Raw genomic sequence first — 25,253 nt, forward strand, 5'->3', positions numbered from 1 at the left:
TTCAGACTCACAGAGAGGTTAAGTGTCCCTAAGAAGGATGCTAAGTAGTGTTGACTTCTAAAATTCCTTTGTTTCATACAGAAAAATCCAAAGAAACCTGTCTTCATTTTGATTCCCTTAGTTCAGAGACAGAAACTACTTCCTCCTATTCCTCTTCCATCCCCAGACGTGTTGAATCACCTACCAAATAAAAATGGGAACATCATAGTCATAGTGCAAAATGAATTTCTACTGATTCTTAATTTCAAAGTAGAGAATCCTTAGCAAAAGCTCAGGCTTGTGACCACTCTGTGACTCTATAGTAAACTTAAGAGTACTAAAGAGATTAACATAGCCTACATCAGGATGCCAAACAAATTCTCGAGGTGTTCTATATTTTTGGCACAGATTTATGTTTAAAATACTGAAAAGCATTGGAATGAAAAGTCTTTCCTTAAAATGGTCAAAAGCATTTCTCTTTAACCAAGAAATAAAATTTTTAATAGAAAAACAGTGCAAGTTTTTCCAATAAGACCAGGGATAAAGTAAATAATAGTAGTAGTGTTTATGCTGCTATTTGATAATGTGCTAGAAATACTGGCTATAGCAATAATAGAAAAAAAACACAAGAGAATAAACAAAACTGTACCGAAGCAACAGCAACAAAAAATTGAGAACAATAACTTCATTAAAGCAGAATACAAAATAAAACCACTCAAATCATCAGCATTTCTGTATACAAACAAAAGAAACGTGGAAGAAGAGAAATTCAATTTAAATAGTAACTACATATATAATAACTATATAGAATAATAACTATATGTATTAAACTATATATAATAATAGCTATATATATGTGTGTGTGTGTGTACCCTGTATATGCGTGTGTGTATATGTATCTACACACTTATATGTATATAGACTTTAAGAAAGGAAGACCTAAATTATTTGCAAAGAGGTTTAGTACTCCTAGGTAGGCTACATCTATATAGTTAAATAAAAATACTACCCAAATTATTCTACAGATTAAGTATTAAACCAATTTTAAGGGGATATTTTATAAAATTAAAAAATAACAAAATTGATATGAATAAAAAAAAAAAGAGGGATTGAGGAGCAGAGTATGTTAGAGAACTGAGTCTTACGAACAAATACAGCTGCTTAATTTTCAAACAGGGAAAAATCATAAAGCCCTGGGGGAAACTCTCCTTTTGAAAAAGATTGAGAAAACTAAAAGTCAGTTTGGCAGAAAGTAAGTTTAAATCAGCACCTGACACACATACATAACAAGGATAAATGATATAAATACTTAAAATCATACCATAAAAATGAAAGGATGAAGAAAAACTCTCTTTCACAGAGACAGGTCAAAAATTCATTACCAGAATGAGACAGAAAAAAAAAATTTAAGACGAAAATGGCAATATAAATTATTAAAAATTAAAAAGAAATTTTTTGCATATAAAATCAGTTCAAGGAAAACTAGAAGAGAAGACAGAGACTGGGAAAATATGGTTTCATTAAACAGATTAAATCTAGTCAAGCACTGTGTGAAGTTCTTGGGATGCAAAAAACTAAAAAATAAAAAAAAAAAATTTGACCTGCCCACAAGGACCCCAGTGTTTAATGTTAGATCCAACATGTAAATAGCTAGATACATACAAAAGATGGCCAGAGTAGAAGGTCATCTGAAGAAGGATGTCATTAGGTAATGGAGGGACCAGGAAAGGTTGACAGAAAGTAAGTGGGCTTTGAGTTGAATCTTGAAGGAAGCTAGGGAAACTAAGAGGGAGAGGTAAGAAGTAAGAGAAATTTGAGAAAAAATTAACATAAATCTATAAGATCCAAACAAATGAATCAGCAAACATTTATTAAGTAAGTGCTTACTATGTGCCAGGCACCACAGGGAAAACAAAGACAAAAGTAGAATAATCCTTGCCCTCAAGGGATATTCAATATTTTCCCAGTAGACAAATGGTCAAAGGAGATAACTTTTTCAAAAGAAAAAATGAAAACTGTCAACAAACATTTGAAAAGTTATTTGAAATCCTTAAGTCTGGTGATTGCAAATTAAAACAATTCTGAATTATCACTTCATTCCTTCATCAAATTAGCAAAAGAAGTAAAAGAGAGGAAAATGTAGTATTGAAGGAGCTGTAGGAGGAAAAAAGAGAAACACTAAACTATGAGCTAATTCAACCATTCTGAAAAACAATTTGGCATTTGCAAGAAAAGTTACTAAGTTTTTCATACCCTTTGACCCAGAGATCCCATTATTGGATATATCCCAAGGAGGTTAGTGACAGCAATAAAAGACTCAATATTAAAAGTGACATTATTTCCGATGAAAATAGGAAATCCAAAAATATGCCCAATGATTAGAGAATGAATGAATTGTGATATTTGCATGTAATATAATATTGCTGCACTGTAAGAAATAATATAGGAAGACTTGCATCCTGACTACAACAATCTAAATAATAATACTAAAAGATTCAATTCAGGTCAGTTACAATGAACAGTGATGATATCATATTAGCAAAATTAAAGGACACATTAACCCTTTATGTTAACAATCAGTAAACTATAAAAGTGGAAAAAACTATCACAATTGTACTTCCAGGCAGTTTTACTTAACTCTACTGGGGAAATGTACTTTGTTAAAACAAAATATGCTTTTATTTTGTTTTAACACAAAATGCTTCAATAAAAGGAAGAAAGCCAAGGTCTTAGTTATGTTTCAGTGACTAAAGAAAATACCTGCTTTCTTGCTAGTGTTAGAATCAGAAACAAGCATCATGTTTATAAGACTCTGAAACATCTATATATGATATGTTTTCCTAAGGTGATTTAAATTGCATTGCTGGAGCAACTTCCCGAAATGGTGGTTTTATTTGGGATATTGAAAGAGGGAAAATGATAACCCGATTCAATGAGGTAAGATTTTTTTTTAATTGGTGGTGATTACAAAAAAAATTAAAAGAAAATGTGCCTTTATTCATTTTGTCTATGCTATATATTTGGGTAGATAATGACCAGAAAAGCTATATTTTCTCTAGACTATTCAGGGATTATAGAAAATTATATTATTAATTTACAGAAATGAATTCTGAAAATTTCAGTTTTCCCTTAAGATTTAGATTATTCTTAGTCATCTAAAACTTTATGTGGTACTTAGCATCCCTTCACAAAATTAGCCATATAAAACAAGATATAGTGGAAGGAACCTCACCTGGGAGTCAGGAGACAGTTCTGAGTTTGTCATTAACTCACTGGGTGACCATTCAATATTCTCACCCCTTAGTTTCCTTATTTGCAAAATGGAACCTTCGCATACAATTAGTTGTGTGATTTTAGGCAAGTCATTTATTCTGCCTGGATCTCACTTTCTTTTTTTTTTTTTTTTTTAATATAATGAAGGAGTTGGAATCAATTTCTTCTAACGACCCTTCGAGTCAGATAGTCTATGATTCTGTAATTGGGTAATCAGTAATGAGCCTTGCAGTTCTAAAACCTGATTATTCTAGATAGGGAAGAGGGAAGGGAACCTGCATTTATTAAACATCAGGCACTTCAATTATGTGCCAGGCCCTGTGTTCAACACTTTACAAATACTATCTCATTTGATTTTCATAGCAAGCATGTAAGGAAAATATTGAATAATGAATATTTTCCTCTTCCTCTTGGTAAAGTCACAGATTCTATATAACCTTTTGCTTGTAGTTAAATGACCATCCCTTTTGACTATTAAATGACTATCCATTTCAATATATATTTGAATATTATTTATAGGGTAATGATAACATGTGTATACAAACATAGTACACCTTCCATGAAGAGCTGGACATAGAAGAATGAATATGATGAAAGAAGCTCTTATTGCCCTATTTTTGTACTATGATATGATATAAATAATTTTATTTCTATCAAAATTAACTTTAAAGATGACTTATTGTTTGTAATTCATCCAGTAATTTATATTGGGGGAGGGAGGGCCTTAAGCCAGTTTTGCACAGCACAAAGTGTAGAATTAAGGAGAACTGTATTTATAAACCTCTTAAATAACTCATGTTGAAATGTCCACTATCATTTAAATGTGCAAATTTAATCTCAGTATATTATCACTGAAGTGCCTTCATTCTAAATTTTTAAAATAAAATCAAATATAGAAATGAAGACTAAGTACTATTTTTGAAATAAATAGCTGCTAGATCCCAAATCCCAAATAGTGAGTGAGGCTGACAGATCTCATGAGCTCAGGAGTTCTGAGCTGCACAGGGTGTCTACACTGTTTTGCATCAGAAGGATGAGGGGCAGGGGGTGCAATGAGACTACCTTAAGGAAAGGCAAACCAGCCCAAGTTGGAAGTAGAAACGAATCAAAACTCTTATGCTTTTTAGAGCAGTAGCAGGTTTGTTAAGTGTACTTCCAGCTTCCATGAAATCAGGAGACCCAGTCATAAAAAAGGAAGGAGGGAAAGAAAGAGGAAGTTGAAGAAGGAAGGAAGGAAGGGTTATAATAGATTGTGCCTAATAAATTCATGTTTAATAGAACTGTTTTATGAATAAAAATCTTTTCAACTTTTCCACATGTGCCTTAACACTCATTAGGGACAGGGACTGGAACTTTGACTTCCTCAATGCTGGGAATTTCCAGATGAGGAAATTCCCCCTATCCCTGCAGGTCATCACCTTCTCTGCAGTTTATACTCTTAGACAGTCCCTTGTAAAGCACTTGTAGCACTAGGATAGCTAGTATGTCAGAAGGAGATCTTGAACCCTGGTCTTCCCATCTCCAAGCCCAGCTCTTTATCCACTCTACCACTCCTGCCTCTGATGCTCATCACCATTTTCTTCTGCAGGCTTGGCATGTGGTTTGTATTATTATTTTTTATTGAATCATGTGATTACATTGGTGTTTAGAACTCCTTGCAAGGAAACTCCCTCTGTCAAAGTGCATCAGCTTTTTATTTTGCAACTGATCTTGGAGAGTTGTCTGGAGGGCTAAGAGGCAAAGCGTCTTGCCCACAGTCACACATCCAATATATGAGAGGTGAGACTTAAGAGCCCAGGTCTTCTTGACTCTGAGACTGATTCTCTATACTATGCTGCATCTCCAAACAAACCACCTAGTCAAAACAAAATAAAGAATTCTATTGTTTACTCTATCTTAGAAGGACATCTTCAGTTTTCCATTATTGCTAAGCATGCCTTGATTCTGTGGTTCACCCACACTTGAATACTAACTAGCTGCTTCCCAATCCCATCCTTCTGACTCTTTATATTTGTCCAGACTGTCCCCTCATCCCTCTCACAAGCATCCTTGCCATCTCTGCCTGCTGAAACCTGTCTTTTCCTTCAAGCACCAGCTCAGGGAATTTCCTCTTCTATGATGCCTCTCCCTGTCCCTTCAGCTGAAAGTGACCTCTTCCTTTTCACATATTTTTTTCAGGACTTTTCAATTCTAGAAATAGAAAGAATGGAATAAGTGATTAGAGTTCTTAGTAGGAAGAAAAGTACCTCCAGAGGAGTAAATAAGAGAAAAAAAGGGGTGAATTATTTTTTATTGATAGGTATTTTGCATTTTTTGAAGCATGGAAAGAATGGAATATTCTGCATTGCCTGGAGTCATAAAGATTCCAAAAGAATAGCCACGTGCAGTGCTGATGGATTCTGGTGAGTGCTATGTTTAAAAATGCCTGTTTATGACCTAGAGGTTTGATAATATTAATGACCTAATATTAGAGAAGGTAGTAACAACAATAGACCAAATATATTCTAGTCACTTAATGGGCCTCAGTTTCTTTATCTATTAAATGAGGGGGTGAATTAAATTATATCAAAGGTAAAATCTTTTGTAAAAGAGTCTGCTAGGAACCATCACTAAAAATGTAGTATCAGTATGTAGTAATATATGAATGTATGTGTGTATATCCTCATATCCATATATATGTATATATTTGGTGACTACATAAAATTAGAGTTCTTTTTTAAATATGCAAAATGAATGTGATATGCAAATAATGGTAGATACTAGATTGGTAAGGAAACATTAATGGATCTATACTGAAAACCAAAAATAAAAACCAAACATAGAATTTATCTCAAATGAATTGTAGGATTCTTTAGAAGATTTTCATGACAATTCTGAGAGATATATTATTTCCATTTCACACAAGAAGAAATACTAACACTAGAGTTAATAGAATATTTTACAGTTTATAAAACTACCCTTATTTACTTAGCCATCATTACCCTATGGCTGTGTTTTGCATGAGGTCAACAATCCTTTCTGTGAAGGAGCAGACTAATTCAAGTAAGTGTGGATGCTTCTGCTGTTGCTGCTTGTAATGGTAGCACCTGATTGCCCTGCCACCATCGCTGTTGGAGCCAGTACATTTTTCTTTTGGAGCGGGGAAGGCAAGGCAAATGGGGTTGCCCGAGCTCACACAGCTAAGGGCAGATTTGAACTCGTCCTCCTGACTTCAGGGCCGGTGCTGTATTCACTTCACCACCTAGCTGCTCCCTAGTACATTCTTTATGAAACCTAGTCTGCTCCATCAAAAGGAAATTTTCAGCTGAAAACAAAAGAAAAACCAAAGGGAGAAAATTGCAAGCAAACACTAGTTTTTGGCATCCTCAGCATTAGCACTAGTAAGTTTAGCTGAGATGCTTTAAAACAGCTCAGCTTCTGTATTTATTTATTTATAGTCTCAGTTACATTTCTTTAACCAAATCTGAAACTTTTTCATATATTTACCTCACAAGGTTGTTAGGAACAAATATGAGATAATATTAGTAAGATGTTTTATCATCCTTAACATACCCTAAATGCCACATATTACTATCCTCCTTCTTCTAATTTAAGAGGAGGAGGAGAAAGAGGAGGCATGAAGGGTAACATAACCACTGAACATTAGTTATAGAACAGTATCCAGAGATCCTTACTAAGAAGTTCACAAACTTTTTAAATTAAAAAAACAACAACTTTTTTTTTGAGATTTAGTCTCCCTAGCTCACTGAGGCTCTTAAGTACAGTGTCTACCACAATCAGTTTATCCTTCCTTAGGCAGTTAGGTAGCCCTTTCCTCCCAAAGACTTGTACATTGGTGCTGGACTTAGCTAAAAACTCCTGAGTCCAAGCAATCTAACTCACTCCTCCTTCTCTTTGGTACTTTAGCAAATAATGTATTTAGTAAGTATATGTGTAGTTTACAAACAGCATCTACAGGGATTGACAGCCCAGAGCAGGAGTGGAGAACCTGAGGCCTCAAGGCCACATGTGACCCTTTAGGTCCTCAAGTATGGTCCTTTGAATCCAAAATTCAAATTTTTGTTCTGTGAAGTTTGGATTCAATCCAAGGGCCACACCTGAGGACCTAAAGGGTCACATGTGGCCTTGAAGCCACAGGTTCCCCACCCCTGACCTAGAGGCTAAAGGGGCTCCAAGAAACCAATCCAGAAGTCTGCATTTATGGTGCTCTAGTCTACAAAACACTTCATTGACCAAACTAAATCCTCTGAGTTTATAGGACTTAAACTAGTTGAACTGGATTTAACAGAAGCAGAAGAGATTAAGAGGTGGTACGAATACACAAAAGAATAATACAGAAAAGATCTTAACATCATTTTTTAAAGGTTAATTTTTCCTAAGAGTCTGACCTGAACAAAGGAAAGTAGGAAGGCGATGTAGATCAAACAAGCAGCCAACCAAGAGAAATGGTCTTTGAGTCTTGCTTTCATCTTTCTTTTTCTACAGAGTACAAAAGCTTTGGTGTGGGGGTGGCAGGAAAGAAGGTCTGCTTTGTTGTAAACAAAGCAAAAGAGCCAAAAATTTATACCTATGTCAATAGGTATGGTTTAATTGTACTTATATAAATGTTCATATTTAATGCAAATATAAAAGCCTATGAAAAGCAGTCATGGCATAAGGGATACAGAATTGGCCTCACTGTCAGAAAGATCTGGGTTGAAGTCTTGCCTCCAGCATATACTGATTGGGTGATCCTGGATCCAGGCAATCCTTTAGAGAGGATGAAAGTGTAGATCTCCATTGGTAGAGGAAGGTTTTTCATTGGGAGTTCCTTATTCCAATGAATTCATGGTCTTGGCCCTAAATAAATAAATGTCAATATATTTTCAAACTCACTTAATTTAAATACTGGAAATGTTATAGGTAGGAAGCAAATTTGCTAAAGTGAAATGTGTTAACTTGAACTTGTCACTATTATTATACAATATAAATAAGCAAATAGTTATTATTATTATTTATTATTTTAGAGCGCCATTAAATGTTCCTGGTGCTTTGAAGACAAAATATCTACCCTCAGGAGCTTACACTTTATTTATATAAATCTGACTTTGACCCCTGGATTAATATATTCTAAATGTTGCTTTTTTCTTTCCTATTACAATATTGTAATTAATTTCAGTATTATTCGAACAATTGATGGTAAAGTTCTCCACAAATACAAACATCCTGCTGCAGTTTTTGGCTGTGATTGGAGCCAAAACAGCAAGTAAGTGCAATCTTCTTTCTTTGAAATGAATAATGACTTTTGAGATATTTTATGTGCCCCAGTCATCAAACTCAATGGCTGTTAACAGTTCAGAAAAAAAAAACTCTAAAGGCAATAGTCATCATTCTTTACGTCAGATATTGCCCTTAGAAGCAAGTGAGTGAAAAGAGGTAGTATGTAATGACTTGTAGTGATCTACAAGAGAGCTCCCTGAGGACATTTATGATGGGAAAAGGAGGTAGGCTGGTCACATTGCCAGCTAGCAGGGTAACAGAAGGTCTGAGTGTTTGCACTGATAACTAGGCAGTGTTCCGAGACCTAGAGCAAGGTCTCCAGCATATTGGTCAGGCCCTCTGTGGAAGATCCAGAGAAAGATATGGGCAAGGAACACATAAGGTGAGAAGGTAGGGTGGGTTTGTGATGTACACAGGGAATAGGAAGGTCCATGATTCTCAGAACACAGTCTTAGTGTCAGGTTCTTTATGCTGAGTCAGGAGAACAGGGCTCTAACTCTTGTTTGCCACATACTATTTTAATATCCCTGAACCTCAGTGTTCTCATCTACAGCATGGGTATGAGAAATCCTCCCCTATCTACCTAACAGGATGGTCTCTGTATAATGATAATAGTAATACATTTTAGAGAATTTTATAGTTGTCAAAGTACTTTCAAATACATTACTTTATTTTACCTTCATAATAATATAGAAAGTAATTTCATAGTAAAGCTAGGAACAGACTGATTTCTACTGAACCCAGGTCCAGAGTTTTCTCCCTAGATCATTGTAAGATAATGTGTATAAAAGTGCTTTGAAAATTATGATGCTTTCATATGATATAAATAATGAAAATGCATTATCTTGTTATTTTAAAGTCACGCTTTCTTGATGATTGAAAAAGAAAAAACAACTTTCGAGTCCTCTACAAATCAGTGTAGGATTCACTTCAGTGACTATGAAGCTCTCATCAGCAAAAGGAAGTAATGTCCTTTTATTTCTGACCCTACCAACATTATCCTGTCCCTTCCTGCATTTATGCATGAATATGGGCATTGCTGCAAACTGTTGTTTCTTCTGCATTTATGAACCACACCCTATCCCACCCTATCACTAGTAGGGATTGTATTGCTGCTGCAATATATGATAATCTGAGGGCCCTTAAAATGTAACAACATAGACAGAGACTCCTTTTTCCTGCTGAAAGGGTATACTTGTTTGAGAGCTCAGCAAGCACTGACCAAAAATGACCAACACAGAATGGGTGAATCCAAGTTCATTTGTGGACAAATGTTAATTTATTTATGAGGAAACTACAGGAGATACAGAACTATACTAGGGATACTCAGTTCAGATATGGTCCTTGAGGTCAGTATAATTACAAACTATTCATACCACATTTAGCATTTTTCTTCAGATTTCCATAGGAGATATCTCATGGTTTTTCATAGGACTCATCAGAGGTAGAAACATTGAAAATATGTTAAAATACTGATAATTCACTTTATTGCGGAATAAATTCTGGTCCAAGACATGCGTGTCTTAGGCATTATATATGTAGGCACTTAATAAGTGATGATTAAATCAGATTAAATGTACACAGTGCTTATGTGGTATTACCCTTTTTTGTATAATCTAGAATATCCTATAATACATATGATAGCCATATTCCTGAATATCAAGGTAAAGCTAGGGTCACACTATCTTATTCTTAACACCTTGTTGTTTTATATCTGGACACTAAGTGGTCAAACTTCTGAGTTTGGATTTGTTGAAACAGGCAGGGGCAGGGCTGAAAGTGTCACACTGCGGCTTTAAGCCTGTCCCATAATACTGAGTCCCCTTGATGTTCTCCCAAATCCTTAAATGCTAATAACCTCAATATGTCAAAAAGGCTTAGGAAAAGCTTTAGAGTCCCAGCATAATGCAGAGAAGAAGAAAGTCCTTGCCTCTGAGAAAAGTTTCGTTGCTTTCTCCTTTCCTGAGTTTTGCCTCCCTCAGGGTTCTTCCCGTTGACTCAGTTCCCAAGATTTCTATTCTTGAACCACATGTTTTTCTCATAGGATTATGGGATCTTACTCAGCATGGCAGAGGTGACCTTGGATGTGACCTTCCCCATATGTTCTATACAATTGCACACTTGTTTGAGCTCTGCCCTCGCTTGGGTCCCTGGGAAGACTTCTTCGCCACGGGTAGCAGAATTATCTGAGCCATGCCTCATGGGAAAGAGATGGGGTGGAGGGTGGACCTTTGGAGTTTAGGAAGCTAGAGGACTTCGAAGAAGGTGAATAACCTGCTAAGGCATCCCAAGACCTGTTCCTTCTAGCTTCCTCCCCTCTGACTTCCTGAATGACTTACTACCTTAGGTCCCATAACTTTATTCATTTATACCCAGAAATGTCCTGCCCTCATTCCATTAGGAGCAAATAGATGGCGTGTTGGATACAGTAAGGAAAACTTGAGTTAGATCTAGCCTCAGACATTTACTAGCTATGTGCCCCTGGGCAAATAACTTAATTCTATATGCCTCACTTTCCTCATTTGTAAAATAGGAATAATAATAGTACCTACCTCCCAGGGTGGCAAATATAAAATGAGTTAATCTATAAATGCCATGTTTGTCTATCTCTCTCCCATTACACACACACACACACACACACACACACACACACACACACACACATGCTCAAATACATACATATGTAGGTGTATGCATGTGTATATGTATATTTTAAATTTCCACCTATTAAAAGTCATGACAAGTCCCTCAAGGCCTAGTCCAAATGTCCCATTCTTCATAAAGCCTTTTCTTACCCTACTCATCAAACGTGAACCTTTCTTATACCTCACATCGTATTTTGTTCTCATCAGCATGATGTAGTAAGTGGCATTGGGTTGTAACAAGAGGCAGAATGTTATAGTGGAGAGAATGCTGGTCCATAGAGTCAAGAGTATTCTTAGTTTAAATCCTGCCTCCTACATTTCTAGCTGTGTGACTAAGGAAACATCACTGAGCTCTTTGAGACAGTATTCTTTACCATCTGAAGAGTTTTCTGAAAAAGCTAGTGAGTCAAATGAGATAATATATAAAATATTCTTTGCAAACCTTAAAGAACTATATAAAGTATGAACTTTATTAACATGTTGATTTTAGAATATAATTATTTGTGTATGTCATATCATTCTACTACAGTGTGAGTTCCATGGGAAAGATCTGCTTTATGTAATCTTTGTATGTTTGTTTGGTTGAGTTAAATGAAATTCAAAAGACAAAACAATGAAACTGCCTGAAGGGTTGCCATTTCATAAAGTAAAATAGCAGCTACCTGTATGAGGCTTAATAAAGGGAAAATTTCAGAACAGAGAATGAGCAGTTAATCTGCTCTCATCAAACCAGGCCAGGAATCTTTGCCAGAAGCTGGTATCTCAGAGTAACTGAGTCCATATCTACCGTAAGATATCCTGATGTGAAAAAGGAACTGGGCTCATTTTTAAAGTCTTTTCTAAATTATGAATTTAGAGAAGGAACTAGAATTACTAGTGCCTAGTTGGCTTAGTTCTAGGTTGATAACTAAGTTCTTAGCTATACATTCTTGATAACTTGCCAAATAAATAAAATATTTGATACATAGTTTTGTTTGAACTGATACCACCATTCTCCTCTTCCATTTTATTCTCCTTAAATCTTCAAATCATCCTCTCCAAATGATGCAGGAAAATCATAGCAAGAAATCAGTATTTAAAAATTTTAACCACCTATGTGTGAGGTAGTACATGTGCTAAGTACCTTTTACAAATATTCTCATTTGAGCTTCACAACATACCTGAGAGGTAGATTTTATTGTTATTACCATTTTACAGTCTAGGAAACTGAAGAAAACAGAGGTAAAGTGTCTTACCCAGAATCTTCCAGGTAACAAGTATCTGAGGCTGGATTTGAACTCAGGTCTTTTGGTCTCTAGGTTCAGTGCTCAATGCACTGTGCCACCAGCAGCCTCTCTGTCTCATATCCTACAAATTGGTCCATAATAAAATAGAACTATTAAATCATGTATTCAGTTCTACAAGTTTTGTCAATGACAAATGATATATGGAATAAATTGTACAATGTCATTAATATTCATTACATATCTGCATTCAACAACCAACATTTATTGAGCACCTCCTGTGTAGAAACCATTGTGTTTGGTGCTGGGAGAGATTAAAAAGATGAAAAAAAAAAAAGCCAGTTCAGTCCTCCTGACGCTTGGACCTGGTAGGGGATAGAAGAGATTTATAGAAATGACTATAATACCAAATAAACATAATGTGCAAGAGAAATGTCCATCAGTTATTTTGAGAATTACAGTGAATGAGAGATAGTCCCTGACTCTGGAAATGGGGAAGACATAACGGAGCAGAATCTCTTTAACTATGTCTAGAAGGATTACTCCAAAACAGTGAGTTTAGGGCGGGGAACGGAAAGGAGAGGGCATTCTAATCTTAGGAAAGGTGTGTTGAAAAACAAAGAGGCATGCAGAAGAGTCATGGAGTGGCGAATAATCTGTTTTTCATGGTGCATAAGCTGTGGAAAGGAGAATGCTATGAGATAAAGCTATATGGGTTAGGTCAAATGGGGAAGGGCTTACAGGCTAATGAATATGGACTTTATTTTATAAATAATGGGAGCCATTGAAAAATTTTGAAGAATGAAATGACATGATCATAAGATCTTAAAAACCAATTGCTAATGGGGTAAGTGAATGAAGTCTTAAAGGTAGTATTACCAACACAAGAAATTATAAAAGATTCGACTCAAAGGTTTCATATTTCTAAATAGTCGTTGTACCACTTTTATATATATTCTCTACTTTTCCCATGATTTCTTATGTTCTTTTTTTGTCATGTACATATAAATATAGAAAACACAAATATCCAGACATGCAAATTACATATATACATTCAATCAATCAGTATATTCTAGGAACCATGTTAGTGTCTAGCATGTTTCATTACACAAAGAAGATACTGATTTGCTGAATGAACACAAAAGGAATCTATTTGTTTATATCAGAAACTGGCCAATTTGTAAATGGGCAAAGGTGAGATTCAAGTCAATAAATGTATTAATGCATGGAGGGGGGTGTCATAAAAAACACAGAAATATGAGGATCTACAGACAGAAGCCTGCCCACGTTGCAGGTAGGATTTCCTATCTAAGGATTAAGTTTAGAAATAAAATGGAGCTTTGAAAGTGGATCTGTAGACAAATGCAAATATTTCTCACTTGTATAAAATAAAATCACAACTGGGCAGTCCTGGAGAAAGTATGTATAAAATGGAAGCCCCGATCTCTAATGGGACAGGTGAAATTTTGCATGTGGGCTATCATATAACGATATAGAGAAATATGATATGTTTTTATTTGTTAAGCTGGTTTTCAGTCTAAGTTTTTCATAGGAACTAAAACAAAACTCCCTTCATATTTAGGAATTAGAGCTGCTCTCTGGGTTGTTTTTTTTTGTTGTTGTTGTTGTTCTTTGCTGTCTGTTTTTGAGTTTGTATTAACACTCCTAGAAACTCCCAGTTCTAATGATCATGTTGATAATATTGCAGAGACATGATAGCTACTGGCTGTGAAGACAAAAATGTCCGTGTTTATTACTTAGCTACCAGCTCTGATCAACCACTGAAGGTGTTTACTGGACATACTGCAAAGGTGTTTCATGTAAGATGGTCTCCCCTGAGGGAAGGAATACTTTGCAGTGGTTCTGATGATGGGTATGTATTCTTGAATTCTAAATGCTTGATTCTTGTTCTAAGTGTTCCTGCCTAAATTCTAGTGCCTAGGATCTAAATTTGATGAAGTACTAAAACTACATATGTTGATTTCAGCACAATATAGGTTTAGAAAAGCCAAGTTCCTAATTAGTTAAGAAATCTCTTGACAATATCTAACTGTATTCAACCCCAGAATAGTATATAATGGGCAGGACTGTATGGTGGAATAATGCTGCATCTGGAATCATGCCATTTGTTTCAAATTTTGCCTGGCCACTTATTTGTATCTACAAGTCCTTTTCTATGTCTCAGTTTCCTCATATTCATAATGAAAGGACTAAGAGAAAGAGAAACTAGGAGTGAGTCCCAAATCACATACTCCATGTCAAGACTACTCTACTATGCCCAAGCCAAAGGCTAAGTCCTAAGGTCAATAAAATCCAAAGTTAAGGAGGTTGGCGTGGTCATTACTAACCCTCTTCCAATGCCAGAATGGGAGTTACCCAAAAGAAAAAGAAGAGAGAAAAGTTGCTGCTACCAAATAAGCAAGCAAACAGTCCTAAAGAAAATGGAGTTCAAAAAACAAACCAGACTCAGAAAGCTGAGGGTGCTGATGATGTCAAATATATTGTGTGAATTATTAATAACTGTATACTTCTAGTGTCTGCAGAGCTTGAAATAAGGTTTTTTTTTTTTAATTGCTGATTTAAAAAATCAAGCAATGCTGTTAGTGCATTGAATGGGTTGTTGGAAGAAAGGGACAGATGTCACTGATAGGCTTAGATTGCAGTATAAAGAATTGGTTAGCTTTAAGGGAAAACATCTTATTAATGAAGGTGGCTTAATATTGAAAGAGATTAGTGGGAGAATATGAAATATCTGAACATCTTTAAAAATAAAACAGATCCTGGACTGTCTATGATGGCTTTGGTATTTTACAGAGGGAAGGCATGGAGATTAATACAGGTGATTTCCTAATGACTGAACCTGTCAAGAAATCCCTGCCTTATAATTTCCTAGGGTTTTGCTCCAAACATCCTATCCTTTATTTGACATGTTGCTCAATAGTTCAGTCATGTCCAACTCTTTGTGATCCTGTAAAGGGTTTTCTTGGAAAAGATACTGGAGTGGTTTGCCATTTCCTTCTCCAGCTTATTAAGGCAAACAGAGGTTAGGTGACTTGCCCAGGGTCACATAGTTAGTAAGAGTCTGAGTTTAAATTTGAATTCAGGTCTTTCCGACTTCAGAACCAACATTTCATCCACTGAGCCATTTTGTTGCCTCTATACTTTGACTAGTTTGATTAAAAAAAAAAATTAGAACCTAACCCATTCAGCTATAAAATTCTTTAAAGCAATCTAGTTAATATACTTAAAGCAGAACAAGTTTTTAATAATCAAGTATATTCCTGTTTTGAGGCTTTGAAATTTATCTGGCATACTGCCTACTTTAATAATCATTATAATTATGAAATTTTATAGGGTAGTAATTTCTTATATCACCCCTGATGGGAGATTTGTAGGGGTGAGAGTGAGTGACTCTGTGGGGTTTCTAGTTTCCTAGGTTTAACTATGACACATTATGGCTCCCAAATACATTCAGTGGGCCATGCAGAACCAACCCATACCTTATGGGACATCTGTTCCTACTATTCCTTCAAAAACACTGAGTAACTGTATCACATATTTAAATCTGGAAGAGACTTTAGAAGTCTTCTAAACCTTCACCCCTGCCCTATTGCCATAATAAGTGAATGAGGGAAGTATTTTAAATGATTTATTATGTGCAAAGCACTGTGTTAATCCCTGGGAAAAGAAATAGATGATTTACATAGGCATATTTTGATAAATAAAGTCTACAAATGTAGATTTGTAGTGTATTTAAAATTAACGTATTTTTAATCAGAGGGTTAATTTCCATAGTTATTGTTAAAATTTTATTTAAGTTAATACTAGTTCTACACTGACAAATGTAACTGTATTATTGGTACACACACAAAAAGATTTAGAAATAAATAAAGAACATAGTATTTTTGTCTATAAGCATAATGACTTACTGTTTCCTAAATATAAAAATACTACATTTTTGCAGGTAGTAATTTTTATTGTAGAAATTATCAGGGATTTGATTTTATTTGTGTTTTATTGTTGTTATTTTTAAACAATCCAAATAGCATTTTAGAAGAAATTCAGCAAACTACCTACATTTCCTCCTCAGCTATAGTTTAACGTGAACATTTACTTTTAAGAAAAAATACTTTGTATAAATACTATACCACCAAACTTTTGATGTGCTTATAACAATTATAAAAGAGAACTATAAAAACTATACTCTATAAATTCTTTGCTGTAAGAAGCAAATTTTTACCAATAATTTTAAGGCAACTTAATAATATTTCAGTTATTATCTTGAAGTAGGCTATTAACTCAGAAGTCATATATGTCTAATTGTGCTATTCTAGTTAAATTTCATTTTCATGTGCTGTGAAATAGGAAGTTATTTTAATGCATTCTAGAAACATAAAAAATGAATACTAAGTGATAATGTTATACTTTTAGGACAATTTAATCTTTTAGCTAAATTACAATTTATATCTATCCTATTTTCAGTACTGTTCGAATATGGGATTATACACAAGATGCTTGTATAAATACACTTACTGGACATACTGCACCTGTGCGGGGATTAATGTGGAACACTGAAATCCCTTATCTACTAATATCAGGCAGCTGGGATAGTACTATTAGGGTGTGGGATACTCGAGAAGGAACCTGTTTGGATACAGTACATGACCACGGTGCAGATGTATATGGTAACTACTGGTCTTTACCTTTATAATTTCTTCATTTAGTAACAGCTAATTTGTTTAATTAAATAATAATATTTGACTAAAATATTGAACTATCTCATATTGGGAGTGGGAAACCAGATCACTAAGCACACCTAAACTGATGGGCCTACATTCTTGCTGACAGAATTCAGTTGGTATATTGAGGTTGCAAAAATAGCTGCTTTGGGAAGCCTAACCCATGATGCTTTGGTCCCCAGGCATTTGATCGAAGCAATGGGAGAAGAAGGGGTAAGCATCCTTCATTTTCTCCAAATTTAGAAATGGTTGCTCTTTAATTACATATTCATCCCACAACTACTAACTTGCTTTCAACCATTGCCTGATACAATCATGTATATTTTATTGACATTTAATAAATCATGTTAACTGACACATTTTTATCTATAGTGTTAAGATTCCCTTCCCAATAGCTTTATGGTTTTAAAAATCATGTCCTACATTTCTTTGTTTATATAAAACCCTTTAGTTTCCATCACATTGCAGTGCTTTTCCCCCTCAGAAGTATTTGACTTTTAAAAGCAGAGAAGAATGTTGATATTCTTTCAATGAATTCATTTGTACTTAGACCTTATAGAGCAATGATCCTTGAAGAATTTTTGGTGCTGCTATATGTGTTTATGGTTTTGAGATAATCAAAAGCTCATCTAGAGAAAAGAAGGAATCATTATTCTGACCACCAGTGAAGGCCTTGAGCAACTACCTTCCTAGTTGAATAATTCTCTTTAGTGATTTCCCGGAAACCAGAAAATGTATATTGCTATAACAGTGCTACATGGACATAAGCCTGCACAGCAACTTTTCACTCTGCAAATCTCCCTAATATGCAATACCCATCCCCAAAAACCAAGGCTGCTTTTGCAAAAACTGGGCATAAAGAATCTGCTGTACCAAGAGTAAAGTACTGACTTTAGTCCACAAATGCAAGCACCTCTCTATTCATGCTTATGAGAATATAGACATGAGATAATTCTGTGCAATATGTAGTAAAAATGTAATTATGACATTTCTGAGGTCAGTCCTTAGTTACTCATAGTATCTTTAGATCAAATTTAATTTTGTAAATCTTTTGTTAGATTTATACATAAAATGTAAATTACTTTGAAATATTTTTGCTTTAGGTCAAATAACTTTAACTCTTTCCATTTAGGATTAACGTGCCATCCAAGTCGCCCCTTTACTATGGCATCTTGCTCCCGGGATTCCACAGTGAGACTCTGGTCATTAATATCTTTAATCACTCCTCTACAAATAAACATCCTGGCAGATAGATCTTGGGAAGAAATCATTGGGAACACTGGTACTGAACAGATGCACATTTAAATTCTCTCAGCTTATATTTTACAAGGCACTGTTTTTCTCACCCACTGAATTTCTACTCCAGATCGTGCTATGGAATCAGGTGCACCACCTCTCTTGTGTGGAAAAGTATCAAGAGAGATTAAACAAGAAGTAGAAAAATTGACAAGTAATCTACGAGGGAGAAAACTAAGATGGTTTTCAGAATGTTTATCAGTGAGTATTGTACAACTTCAGTATGGACTTTTAGCTACCATTAGCCCCAATAGGCTTTTTTTCTTTATATTTTATTTTTTAATAGCGGTATGGCATAATGAAATGGGCTCTGGACTGAGAATCAGGAGATCTCATTTTGAATCTGTGGACAAATCACATTAAATTCTTCGAGCATCAGTTTCTTTATGAGTCACAGAAATCATGCTACTTGTGTTACTATGGACTTCATAGTATGGAGTCCTATGTGGAAAATGTTTTATAAACTTTATAGGACCATATAAGTGAGAATTATGATTATGATGGTGGTGTTTTTAAAAACCCTTAAATTCACTATTGTATCTCTGATGTTTCCATTTTAATCTTTAGCTTCCAGGAGGCAGCAAAAATTTATGGGACCTAGTTGCAGTAATACAAGGACAAGATGACAGCTTACTTCCCCAGGACTACTCCAAAGGAATTATGCATATGAAGCATCTGGTTAGATTTAAAACTGTAAGTAAATTAATAAAGAAGCCCGCCACTCTTCATAACATTAGCTGGAGTTGGGGGAAACTCTTTTCACAGGTGGTCCTGAAAAGAAAAAAGGTGCCAAAGTTTGTTCATATTCTCTTGAGCCATTGGCCAGACTCAGAACCATGCTATAAACAAGACAGTGTTTCTAATTAATATTCACTCATCTTCTGTTCAATACTTCATATATTTCTGTATCGTGTATCAGTGATGTGGGGCAGTGTGCAATTCGCTGGGACTGGAAGAGGTCCTAATTCATCTAGCTCATACCCGAGTCAACAAGTGGTCACTCAGCTTTCTCTTAAAGACTTTCAGTGATGGGAAACTCACTGCTTTTCTAAGTAGACCATTGTTATTTTTGGACAACCCTCTTAGGAAGTCTTCTCTATTACATCTCTTGTTTGGGATGCAGCCTAAGATTGCATTAGCTATTTTGCTTGTCATGCCACATTGCTGAATATCTGAAAAAAAATAAGTGAAAGAAAGAAATTAAGTAAGTGAAGTCCAGACTAATCCTTCCTTGCAAATAAATTTTCATAGAGTACTATGTTTCTAAAACCTTTGAATGATATGAGAAGCCTGCTTTAGTGTCACAGCTTCATTAATCAAGGATGCTGCACTAACTCCACATTCTTGTGTTAAAATCCTTATCAGGGGTTTGGGTCCCTGGGGGGCATAATGGAATTCTAAGTAGAATATTGGGTTTCACTTATACCCAGCCAGATGTTGCAAGAACCTGGCCACACTCTCTGGACCTCAAAGACAGGAATACTGGATACAATGGATAATTGTCATGAGTTGAAATAGTTATTTAGAGCATGAAGTCAATAAGCAAGGTTTATTAGATGACTTTTCAAAAGTGCTTAGTATCTCAGAGAGAAAAAAGGTCTGTAAACACAGAATCCTTAAATTGGCTATCCATTTCATAAATACAGTCACAACAAAGACCAGGTGAAAGAATTGTTGACTCACTACAAACCACTTTGGGATGAATAATTCAAAAATATATTGGACATATAGAATGGGTCAATTATTTTTTTATTTGAAGGACAAAATATTTTTCATCTTTTGATCCCAGATGTATAATTTAGTCACTAGCACCCCCTACTGGCTTTTGTTACAGCAATTATATTCTGCACCTGGGTATGATTTAAAATGTAATCTTCTTCCGTCTGCCCCCAGAAAGTCTTAGTTCTAGTTTCTGTTAACTGTTGAGATAGTGTCAGTAACAGTTTTAGCTCATGAATATTTTTGAGTAGACTTCATCATTTCAGTATTAAAGTTTGTTTGTTTGGTTATTGTCCATGTTGTCCTTTTAATACTTTCTATTTGCAATCACAGAATTCATTAAATAATTTCCTTTTTCCAGTCCAAAGCACAAGAACTAACAACAATCAAGATGTCCAAGTTTGGAGGTGGCATTGGCACACCTACTAAGGAGGAATGCCTCAAGGAAGCTGCTGAGATACACTTGAGACTAGGGCACATCCAAAGATATTGTGAGCTTATGGTTGAACTTGGGGAGGTAAGATGCCTCAAAGCGAATGATAATCCTAGCTGAAGACTTCATAAAGTACATTTAGTAAATCTATGCAATAATTTTTAGATTAAAGATTGTATGAAAACACACGCACACATACACACAAAGAGTAATATAGTTTGGAAGTGAATTTCAAGTCTACTGAAATACTCTTGGAGGTCTTTGCCCCCCAGAATGGCTTCTTTCTATCATTTCATTTCTGATACTGGAACACTGTTGCTAATATTGATTATTGGAAGTATGGAGTAAAACTAGCAGCTAAACTTCACAACAACCAAATGAGGCTTTTCTGCAGAAAAGCATCAGTTAAAGGGGCCTAGGAAATTCAATTTTCATAGCCCTGATGTCATAGAGCAACTTTAAAAACCTTTTGTGATGATGTCATTTTTCATAGTTTATCATTATAATAAATGTTTTTTAGTGAAGTTTCCAAAGTACTCTACTATACATTTATTACCCCCACACACACATACACACATGGATATGTAAGTCAAAATTTTTGATTCATTTTTATCCGTGTCATAATCTCAAAGATGAACAATGATTTCTTGTTTATTTTAAATCAATACAGTGAAAATATTTGAGGGAATGTTAAAGTTAGAAAAGCATACAATTTAGGAGGAATTGTAAGAAATTACTCCAATAAAGAATCAACTTTGGTGTTTGAAAGTGTCTCAGCAATTAAGTCCTATATACGAAGTCATTATCAGGACCACTTCTTAATACATAATTAATTCACAGTCAAGGAGGAAATGGAAATATCACTCTTGATAGAAAAATGTAATTTTCATCAGATATAATTTATCTAATTTAGAGTCAAAATTATTTTAAATGGCTACCTCATCCAGCCATCTAACCTCAGGATCTGGTATTCCTGCTTGACAGTTGGGTTAAGTATATCATGAGATTCAAAGTCTTCAAGATTCTAGGTATTTTTGTCCCTAGTCCTTTGAAAATAAAATACGGATAATTTATTACAGTCCCATGCTTAGCATTCTTTTCTTTGCTGTAAATTTCGTAGGTAAAGAAAGGGAAATCCCTCTCACTTAATAGCTAACAAACATATTCTTAGGGAAAACTCTGCAATGCAAAAGGAAAACATATCTTTGTGCCTAATTTTCTTCATCTTTCTTCCACATTAACCTTACTATTGAGGAAATTAAGATTTCAAACATAATTCCTGTAGATAATATAATTTTCACTGCATTACACTTTATGAAATTATTTGTTTTAGTGAACAACCAACTTTAATTATAAAGGTGAATACTAGAAACAAAACCTTGTATTATTTAATAAAAACAAGTCCTGATAGAGTAAATAAGTATTGTAGGAATAATTTACTTCTTGCTTTACAGGGAAAAAGATTGTGGCATAATGCCAAAGGAGATGGAGTAATTTATAAATAAATAAGTGGCATTTCAGCCCAAATACCTAAATTAAAATTAAGATCCATTTAGAAGATTTTTCTTCTAAAAGATATACTTCTAACTTTGTAGCACTTTAAGGCCTGTAAGGCACTTTACAAACATGATCTCATTCCCACAACTCTGGGAAGTAGGTGCTAGTATAATCTTCATTTTAAAGAGGAATAAAGTGAGGCGGACAGAAGTTGTTACTTGCCCAGGTCGTAGCCTGAGGCTGGATTTGTACTCAGGTCTTCCTCACTGCTATATTAATATTTGCTTACTTCAACGTTAACAGGCTATCCTCTTTTTTTTTTTTTTTTAAGAAAAAGAATAATTTTTTTCTATAGATAACAGGAAACAGGAACAAAAATTATCTTGTTAAAATCGTTATCTCTAATGGAAATCTCTTGCTTTAGAAAGTGAAAAAAATACTTAACATATGGGTGAAATGTGACTGCAATCAACATAGCTATGGTGTGTTTTTCTGTTCTAGTGGGACAAAGCACTATCAGTTGCACCAGGGGTCTCAATGAAATATTGGAAGAGGTTAATGCAGAGGTAAGGCAAAACATATGGAGAAACTAGGAGGTCTATGTAATAGCTGATGATAGAACAAAGGACTGAGAAGCCTGCGATTTCTACTTTTCTGGATAATTAGATGATGGCCATGACTGAATGCTCACTTCTTTTCCAGCTTCAAGAGAATCATATCTGTTACACATCAAATATTTGAAATCTAGAGGTGTCATTCTTTGGTGGGGTTCAGGATAAAAGCTACTTTTCTTATTTGTTCTGGAGGGAAGTAGTTCTATTCCAAACTTGTAAGGTAGCTTTTTTTTTAAGTTACGAATCTTCGCAAAAGTAAGGGCAACCGTTAACTTAATCTTAGTGATTTTATCTTCCCCTCCCCATCATATGTTTGCTACACAAAAGACAATCACAGTCACGATGTAAGAAAACACATTTATCAAAGGAAACAAGTAAGATAGTAACTGAGAAAGCCATATAGATTGGTTTAGGTGATAGAATGCATAAGAGTTAGGAGGCTAGGCAACCCAGAAACAACATGAAATTTTAGCTTCACCAAGGAGAGAGCTGTTTCATCTAACAAGTCTACCCTCAGCTATCTCTACGGATACAGGGACTGGGAATCAAGGCATATGTCAGGGTTCCAGCTTTTTCTCACCTGCTGTGGCTCCAGTGAGTTTCTTTGTTGGTTTCTCTGTTCCTCAAGTTTCTCAGCCAATCAGCAGTCATGGCACTCTACACATACACAGAACCAAAAGGCTATCCCTCAGGGTACCACAAAGTCTACCTAAAGGTAGGGCTACATGATATTCTAAGGAAGAAGCAAAATGAATAACTAAAATGGTGTTTTTTAAATTTTCTTCCAATTTTGATTACTGTGGTCATTCTCATATTTTGTATAACAAATGCCTTACCCTCAATAGACTTCAGGTTCTTCATCTGCAAAAGGAAGGAATTATAGAAGTGTAGACTGAGAACTAGAAGACATCTTAAAGTCCATCTGCTTCATTTTGTATATGAAGAAACTCAGATTCATAGAGATTAGGTGACTTATCCAAGGTTATACAGCTATCGTCAATAATGGGATTTGAACCAGTTTTTCCTGACTCCAAGTCTAGTATTCAAATCACTATTCCAGAAAATTGTAAAATAAGGATTTGAACCCAGTTCCCTTGATTCCAAATCTAGCCCTAATTCACTACCACATGTTCTAGGAAGCCTCCCATGACTCTCCCAATAGCAATATTTTTTTTTTTCCTACTTTAGGCACTTATGAATGTGATAGCTACTTGTGTTTATATCTTATTTTCCACACTAATTAGCTCACATTCCTAAGTTAAACTTTATACTTTCCTCCAAGCCCAATGTAATACATTATTTAGGGACTTAATGAATGCTGATTTGATTTGACTCCTGAGGGAAGGGGCTTCCAAGTCCAACATTCCCCTTCTTCTTGCTGTTGTCTGACTCTTGGCCTTGTCATCAGCCCTTAGGAGATTCTCCAGTGGTTGTGAAAAAGCAAAAGAGGAGGCAAAACTTAATTTGAATGTAGTGTTAAAAAGTCTGTTGATGTTAAGGAGGCTATGGTTTAATGGTGTGTTTTTGTATCATCTTTGAATTTAAATTGGCCATCTCTTTCCCCATTATTGTGAATAAATAAATAAATTGGGTGTATTGCATTTTCTTCACAATTGTTAAAGGGTAAAGCCAGATTTCTCCACAGATAAGTGCAGTTAAAAAAATTTTTTTTTTTGATGAACCTGCATTTATTCCTCTTCTTCCCCCATGTCCTCTTTTGGGAATGACTGGCCCAACTCACAGCTTTGCCAACAGTAAATTAATGCACTGTTTTCCTACTGATCTTCCAACATTGGTCATTTTTTCTGTCAACTTTGTCCACCTACTTCATGTGAGGTGAAACCTCAAAGTTATTTTTATTTGCATTTTTCTATTAGTAATGTAGAGCATTTTTGTAATATCATTATAGATGGGTTGGATTTCTTCCCTTGAGAACTGTCATTTACCAGATGGGGAATGACTCTTTTGGTCATAAATCTGAATAATTGTTCATATAATTTGGAAATGAGATCTCTATCAGAGAAAAATGCTGAAGTTTTTTTCCTTCTGAATTTTTCCCCTCAAATCCTATCTGCATTGTTTTTGTTTGTACAAAACTTTTTTTAAATTTTATGTAATCAAATTCATGTGTTTTATCTTCTGTGATCCATTCTGTTCCTTGTTTGGTCATGAACTCTTCCTCATCCATAGATCCAAAAAGGTACTTTCTTCCTTGTTCTTCTAATTAGTTTATTATGTGACCTTTTATAGCTAGATCAAGAACTCAAAAAAGGCAAGGCAGCAATCATGCCCTCAGATAAGGCAATAGCAAAAACAGACTAGGTTAAGAAAGCTAAAAAGGAAAATTACATTTTGCTCAAAAGTTACCAGAGGTGATAAATTAATACCAGTACTTGACATGTATCCTCTGAATGGTATAGCATATAAATATTTAAGAGAAAAACTAAATGAGTTATAGAGTGGAATAGACTATAATAGTGAGGGACCTCAATATGCCTCTTTTTTTAGCTAGACAAATTTAACTGAAAATAACTAAGAAATTAAATATCTGAATAGAATTTTAGAAAATTTAGATA

The 25,253-nt window shown here is 34.9% G+C and overlaps 1 protein-coding gene across 3 annotated transcripts in view; it reads left to right on the plus strand.

Moving 5' to 3' along the window:
* The window catches only part of WDR17 (WD repeat domain 17), a 94,952-nt gene that overhangs the window by 39,597 nt on the left and 30,102 nt on the right, over positions 1-25,253 (plus strand). For all 3 annotated transcript variants that reach the window (XR_011970255.1, XR_011970256.1, XM_072623469.1), the window contains exons 8-17: positions 2,825-2,916; positions 5,572-5,654; positions 8,411-8,497; positions 14,088-14,252; positions 16,862-17,064; positions 18,251-18,400; positions 18,485-18,615; positions 18,982-19,107; positions 20,495-20,650; positions 22,565-22,629. Coding sequence is in view for 1 of the 3 variants with exons in the window: in XM_072623469.1 (XP_072479570.1) it covers positions 2,825-2,916; positions 5,572-5,654; positions 8,411-8,497; positions 14,088-14,252; positions 16,862-17,064; positions 18,251-18,400; positions 18,485-18,615; positions 18,982-19,107; positions 20,495-20,650; positions 22,565-22,629 (1,258 nt within the window). In the remaining 2 variants the exon portion in view is untranslated. The remainder of the gene's footprint in view (positions 1-2,824; positions 2,917-5,571; positions 5,655-8,410; positions 8,498-14,087; positions 14,253-16,861; positions 17,065-18,250; positions 18,401-18,484; positions 18,616-18,981; positions 19,108-20,494; positions 20,651-22,564; positions 22,630-25,253) is intronic.

This window comes from Notamacropus eugenii, chromosome 7 (genome assembly GCF_028372415.1).
Source record: "Notamacropus eugenii isolate mMacEug1 chromosome 7, mMacEug1.pri_v2, whole genome shotgun sequence".
In the NCBI taxonomy this organism is placed as follows: domain Eukaryota; kingdom Metazoa; phylum Chordata; class Mammalia; order Diprotodontia; family Macropodidae; genus Notamacropus; species Notamacropus eugenii.